Genomic DNA, 6,524 nt, shown 5'->3' with positions numbered 1-6,524 from the left:
ATTTTAAACCCAGTACGCGATGTGTGTAACCTTTAAACTTAACCTGATTCAGTTCTGGGACCAAATTTTTTGTCCTTATTTTATTGCTCATTGGTATTTAGCCCTTCATCCGGGCGACAAATTTTACAACTTAATCCGGGCATCTGTCTACATATGCAGATACTTGAAGTTTTGTCGTATTTCATCCCTGAATGTGATGCTAAACAGCAACCTTTAGGGTTTTGGGAGCAGTCCGTAGCGGACGAAGGCATTCTTTGCTTGTCCATAGATTTTTTCATTTTTGATACCTTGTTTCGATGTTTCGTTTAACCAGTTGAGCCGAAAGCTCTTTCATAAAATGTTTCTTACATACACGAGTCGTCTCGTTTCTTCATACGAAGTCATAACGTCATTATCAATGCAATTGCTTTTTTCAAAATACATAATAAATATTATGTAAAGTTATCAAAAATATTCCATTTAAAACGTAAATATATGGCGCTTTGTATGAACAACACCAGGAAATCAGCATTGCACCAATGATCAGATTCAATTTTCTTATCTGAGAAATGTGGATGACAAATTTACGCTTTGAAATAGTTTAGTCTTGCGTTTGAGTTCAGTGCTTTGCGTTCGAGAGTTCTTACTGATGGAAGGACGATGAAATTCAGTTTGCATCTATCCAAAGGAACCAACAGAAATTAGTATACAGAGAACTGTGCTACACCCTGAAGCGTACAAATCGCAATGACAAATGTTGGATATGTGCATCGGTAAATGGAATTGTTTTAATATAGCACGTTGTTATTGTTGTGTAATAACACAAGCAAGCCATTTCGTTTCGAATTTAAGGAATGATAGGTTGCCGTGGAAAGCTGTATACTAATCTGGATGCCACTCATGTAATACGAACTTGCGAGCATGCAGATGGCCGCAGAGTGGACCTGCATACATTATACCAGCAGCAGCAGCTCAATGAATTGAAACGGCTGGCTGCAGGGGATCCGAGGCCAGTGACAGACATATATGATGATCTGGCAAGTAATGCCTCCAGCAGCTTAGATACTGCCGCATATTTTCCAGCGTGGGACCAGGCCCATATTATAAAATGCTTCCATCTTAATTATAAATATAATAATACAGCTTGCCTCGCCAATAGATTTGCATGCAGTTCATCTGTATAAATTACCGTGTGATGTATTACAGATTGCATTTGTGAATTGCCTACACTTGTAGATACATTTCCTTTCTAAAAACTGAAAATCCCATTCTTCCTCGAGTATTTAACATGTTGAATTTAATAAAGAAACAAATAGCAATAGACTTTCACGTTCATATTATAATCAGTGAAGTGTTGTTGGTCAGTCTAAAGGAAAAAAACTAGAATGAAAAACTTCGAATTATTTTGCATTCAGACTTTTCGAACATTGCAATCGATCGATAACAATTTAAAACCAAAAATTACAAATTACAAAAATTACATGAATAGGGAAAAATTGCGGTGGTTTTCACCGCAACGAGTGATAAGACGACGATCGTTTCAAACGCATAACGCTCAAGCACTGCAATGGCCTTTTTTTATATTATATCTCGAACTGAACAAAAGTTGAAACAAAAATTTAAATCAAAAAATACATAGCCAATTGCAATTGTGAATTTTATAAATGAAAATGGATTTTGAACCGAAGAAAAGAAAAAGCCAGACAACTTTTCAAGGTCATTTGAAATTCGATGGATATATTTAAAAATTTCAACGTGATGAAAGTTTGAAAATTATCAAATGAAAAAGCAACTGATCACAACTTTGCACAAAATTATACATATATCGGTGATGTATTTTTGAATTTTCCAAACAATGAACCGAATCAGAAATTTCAAATTTCTATACTCTACAATGGTAATTCAAACGATGATAAGTGTAAACAGAAATTTGAAAAAAAAATAATTCAAACATTAAAATGTTTCAGATTAAAATCAAATACAAGAAATTGAACAGTTACATTCCATTATAATAAATGTCGATAAACTACTTTTCTAATTGTATTTCTTCACATTTAACTTGATCACCAAACAATATTTTTTATATAACAACCTTCCACCTACCTAAAGCAACAGGCAAACATATAATTTACAATGTTTTATTTCGCAACAACGAACAAATTGAACCATATTACAATGTGTACAGCAAATACAAGAATGTATTTCGCAACCGTGAGAATCAGTTTTCATATTTATAATCAATCATAATCAGAAATAAATACAATATATAATAAAATTCTTACAATGATAACCAACAAGTACATGAAATGAGATTATGAATAAATGAAAAGTAGTTCAACAATAAATGAAGTCCGTTTCACGTTCAGTTTGGCGCACAGAAACCGACCGAACGCTGCCCGGTATAACGGAAAACATTTCGGTCCCTTTATGGTCTTCCTTTCGCCTCACCTATACTTCCTTCGGAACGAATTCCACAGCCGTTACGCAGATCACTCCATTAAACAGGATAACAAAGTGGAGAAACTGTCGAAGTTCCTTTTCACTTCTTTCCGACTATGAGAGACTGCCAAGATCTTTGAAACGGATGAGAGAACGAGATTCATAAGCGCTATTATCCACTATCCGCTTACGATAGATAACTCACACGAAACCAGTGTAGAGTAGACAGTCTACTTATTTTCTATCACGAGAATTTTCAACATATCTTTATAAATAGTCTTTCACTGAATGGCAATTTCGAAGCAGTCTTTAAGCTTCCGTTGAGTTCATGCAAAACGATGGAAGACTCGCAAGACCTGTATAAATGATTCGTAGTCGCATTCATTAGCACCATTATTCTTCATTCGCTTCACATCATTCACGGGTGATCAGTGCAAAGTAGAAGATGTATTTATTTCATTTCATTTCACGTTACAAAGAAATTCAACATTTTTCGTTGAATATAACCATCCAGTAGCATACAATGTGGCAACAACGTTTTAGTTCCAGATAATTTCTTGCGACAGAAGACCACTAGGGTGGCCTTTGAAATAAACTACATAATACTCTTCATCGGCTCTATTCTCGATTTTCCACTTACAATCACTCTCGGCTCACAAGAATAGAGTAAATAGCATATTTATTTCCGGTAACTGTACCTACAGTAATAAATGACATGCAAGACCAAGAATAAATAATGATTCTGATATATTATTAAGAACAGCGCTTCGCCGTAGCTTCATAGTTATCCACTCGTGCTTTCTACGACATTTTCACGTTTATTCTAGAACGAAATGTAATCTTTATTTATAAAATGCTTTTATCTTGTGATTGATTTATCGCCACAGCTGCTGTTGTTTTTGAGGCTAGAAAAATGAACAATCGATATTGTTATTATTATTGAATCAGAGGACGATAGCAAATTATTTAGTTGAATTTTAGTTCGTTGCTGAGAGAAGTCGTTGTATCAGTTCGCTCGTATTTACCTGTTGTTTGATTGTATATTCAATAAAATGTCCTCACGATTCTCAGATACGAAGCGAGATTTTGTAAAAATTCTGATTTAGCGCAAAAGAAGACAGTTAACTGCAGACCCTAATTATCAATAATCAAGTGTAGTACGCTTGCCCTGCGAGTCTACTCCATTTTTTATTGCCACGAGCCGGGAGTAGCTCGAAGAAGAAGAGGCTATTCTGAACTCATCCGCGTCCCATTTTTGAGATTGGTTGTGAGATGATAGGTTGCACGCGATTCATCGGTAATTGGCTAATGGTTTCTACTACTTTATTAGCTAATCTTTATGATAAGTGATTGGGTGAATAACTTTGCCATTTGATTAACTATTAAGCTTTGATGAAGGATTGGGTAATTGTTGTTTATCAAGCCTTTTCCAAATATGGGTGCATTACCAATAAAATTGCCTTATATGTGCATAAAGAAGCATTTACTATATTTTAAAACAGCTTTTTAAGATATGGTGTTAGCTATCTTTTATTGCGTTAAAGGAATTATAACAATAACAAAGTTAATATGCTTGAAACTAATGTTTAACTTCTTTACATTTGCATATTCTTTGTGTATGTTAACAAGATGTCTTGCAATATTTGAATATGGCTTTAAATAAGTGGTTATCTTAGTCAATAACACTAATGATTCTTCAGTTTTACATTTCATTGTTCACATAATAAAATAGCATTCGCAGTGTTGAATTTTCTTTTTAATAGCTTACGCACCGTTCCGGTTGATTTGTTTAGCTCAGTTAGCTGCGTCAAGCTTTATGCCCAGCAGAATTTTACTTCCTGCTTCATAGTGTACTTTTCGCTTACTCCAGTATTAGTAATAATGGAATCCATTGCCGCGTCCATTTTCTGTTCATTGCCGTCCAGTCCAGAAAGCCGTATCCATCACAATTTCAGAAGGCAAATTTCGGATGATGATATCTGATCTTGTTTCGCTAATCAGCTAATAACCCTCGAATGCTAAGCACTGAACTGAAACGCAAGACCAAAAAGGAAAATAAATTTGACAGTTTAAATTCCATTTTAAATAATCATTTTGAAACAACATTTAGTTTTCATTTCTCATTTTATCTACAATTGAAGATCAACTTTGATTGATATTTCTGTTGCACCAATGTCTTTTGTTGATGTTGACAGAAGATTATTAATCACACACAAATTGGCGCACAAATGCTGACATCAAACAATGCTATGTCCATTGCGGAATGAATTTGAAGCAACTTTAACAGCTTTTCTGCTTCGTTGGTGCTGTTCATCGCTTTCTTTCTGCTTTCGAAGTGCTTCACTTTTATTTATCCATCCGAGTTTAAAATTAAAAATACGGTTGAAAAGAAATGTCAGCCAACAGATGCTTTCACTTGTCATATAAATTACCTTCTTAAGTAACAATTAAATAAGAATTTATGCCTAAGGTTCTTTTCTGTTTGTCAGATATTTTTCTGATGACGGCTAGTTGAAGGGTATTCAACTACAAAGGGAAATCGTAAAATTGATAAACTGTCCACAGCTGCAGTTTTCAGCTAAAACTGGGAGTGGTGGTTGCTGAATGTTAGCATCGAAACACTTTTTTGATTTTACCTGCCTGTTCTCTGAAAATGTGTTTAGTTCGCAAAAGAATTTAAGCTTTCCAATCTTTCTTTCGCTCCTGTTCACAAGAGTTATTGTTTTTCTTCTTATGTTTCATTTAAATAAAAAATAAAATCTTGAATTCTGTTTAGAATTTTAAAACAGCAGTGTTAAAATTTTTTAAATGCTGAACCGCTTAAACGAATATGTTCTTAATGCGCCTTTGTTTATTAGGAGTACAGAATTTCAAATTTTTTTGAACAGTAGGAAAAATTTTTTTCTAAACTCTGAAGAAATTAGTTTTACTTTCACTGATGTCCATTTTTTATCAGAGTTGCAGATAAATTATAAATAATCTCACTTATATGTAAATGCATCGGTTTTCAATGAATTCATAACTTGTAAAATATTTGTTCTGGAAACTTTATATAAATGCAAGCACTTCTGAAATGGTCTGAATCGACTTGTACGTACACGTAATGAATTTAGATTTTGCTGCTTGAGCTGTTCTTGTTTCTCACACATTTTAAGCATAGCATTGAATATTTATAGTAATATGCAATGTTTGATAAAATATTTTGTTGTAGTGCAGTATTGTCACTATTTTCTACTACTTATGGAGCAGAATTAATCTTATTGACGCGCGTAATGCTTGCTATACGTTAGCTGTTTCGAACTATTATAGAAAAAAACATGTCCATAGTACCATGAGTAAGTATTTCTGAGTATAAAATTATGCAGTTTATTTATAGATAGTAATAATGTAAATAAATTTCAAAAATTGCAAAACACAACAGTATATATAATATCCTTTAAATAAAAAAAAATTAATATTCCAGGTTTCAGAAATGCAAAATGCAAAGAAAAGATATAGGCAAAATTGCTTCACTAAAACTATTTATTTATTCGTAACACTTTAGTTAAACAGCACAATGAAAATATAAAATAAAATTGAACAGAAAATGAATATCACGAAAAAAGAAAACGTTCGAATTCATAATCAGATTTTATTGCAATTATGATGGTGCTTATTTACTAACTGATCCGAATACTAACTGAATATACTAACTATACTTTTTTAGAAAAACTCTGAGCGGTTGTTTTTGCATGTGCTGATGAATTAGCAGTTTTGGAGATGGATTCTTCTGTTTTTTCATTTTGAAATTTCCTTCCTGATTCAAGTTTTACATCTGTAAAATCTGTAAAAAATGAACTGCCATTTAGAAATTTTTCAGAGATACTGATAAAATCGTTTGACACATGATGAGCTGATTCCTTTTCAGATTCTGCTAATTGTTGAAAACTTTTGCTACATTCTTCCATTTCATTTAACAAGGTATGAATTTCATTAACTTGTTTTATCCCACTGAAGCACATTGAAAGTTCTCCCGTTTCCTTTTCTTCACTTTTCAGTGTTTGCATTTCATCATTCGCGTGAACAATATCTTTTTCAGAATATAACAAGAAAAGTGATACTTTTTG

The 6,524-nt window shown here is 33.1% G+C and overlaps 2 protein-coding genes across 2 annotated transcripts; both read right to left on the bottom strand.

The window, feature by feature from the left end:
* Window positions 1-877: 877 nt before the first annotated feature.
* On the bottom strand, window positions 878-2,208 carry Tsp_11924 (conserved hypothetical protein). The gene is made up of 5 exons (XM_003368637.1): window positions 2,112-2,208; window positions 1,492-1,541; window positions 1,304-1,345; window positions 1,121-1,228; window positions 878-1,090 (listed from the first exon to the last, which is right to left on the bottom strand). Exons 1-5 carry the CDS (start codon window positions 2,206-2,208, stop codon window positions 878-880), a joined length of 510 nt encoding a protein of 169 aa, XP_003368685.1.
* Window positions 2,209-6,077: 3,869 nt separating this feature from the next.
* Window positions 6,078-6,464, bottom strand: Tsp_11923 (conserved hypothetical protein). The gene is made up of 3 exons (XM_003368636.1): window positions 6,284-6,464; window positions 6,131-6,241; window positions 6,078-6,097 (listed from the first exon to the last, which is right to left on the bottom strand). The coding sequence occupies exons 1-3, from the start codon at window positions 6,462-6,464 to the stop codon at window positions 6,078-6,080; spliced, it is 312 nt and encodes a 103-aa protein (XP_003368684.1).
* Window positions 6,465-6,524: the final 60 nt, after the last annotated feature.

This window comes from Trichinella spiralis (genome assembly GCF_000181795.1).
Source record: "Trichinella spiralis strain ISS 195 chromosome Unknown Scfld2159, whole genome shotgun sequence".
NCBI classification, from domain to species: domain Eukaryota; kingdom Metazoa; phylum Nematoda; class Enoplea; order Trichinellida; family Trichinellidae; genus Trichinella; species Trichinella spiralis.
This window is presented reverse-complemented; position numbering and strand designations above follow the sequence as displayed.

What these genes read in the sequence shown, in the direction of transcription:
- Tsp_11924 (XM_003368637.1), bottom strand. Translation starts at nt 2,208, where the DNA reads ATGAAAACTGATTCTCACGGTTGCGAAATACATTCTTGTATTTGCTGT. An exon ending in TCGTCTTATCACTCGTTGCG is followed by an intron (nt 1,346 to 1,491) that starts GTGAAAACCACC and finishes TTTTTCCTTTAG; the next exon opens with ACTGACCAACAACACTTCAC. An exon ending in ATTATAATATGAACGTGAAA is followed by an intron (nt 1,229 to 1,303) that starts GTCTATTGCTAT and finishes TTCAGTTTTTAG; the next exon opens with AAAGGAAATGTATCTACAAG.
- Tsp_11923 (XM_003368636.1), bottom strand. Translation starts at nt 6,464, where the DNA reads ATGCAAACACTGAAAAGTGAAGAAAAGGAAACGGGAGAACTTTCAATG. An exon ending in TGTGTCAAACGATTTTATCA is followed by an intron (nt 6,242 to 6,283) that starts GTATCTCTGAAA and finishes CATTTTTTACAG; the next exon opens with ATTTTACAGATGTAAAACTT. An exon ending in TGCAAAAACAACCGCTCAGA is followed by an intron (nt 6,098 to 6,130) that starts GTTTTTCTAAAA and finishes TAGTATATTCAG; the next exon opens with TTAGTATTCGGATCAGTTAG.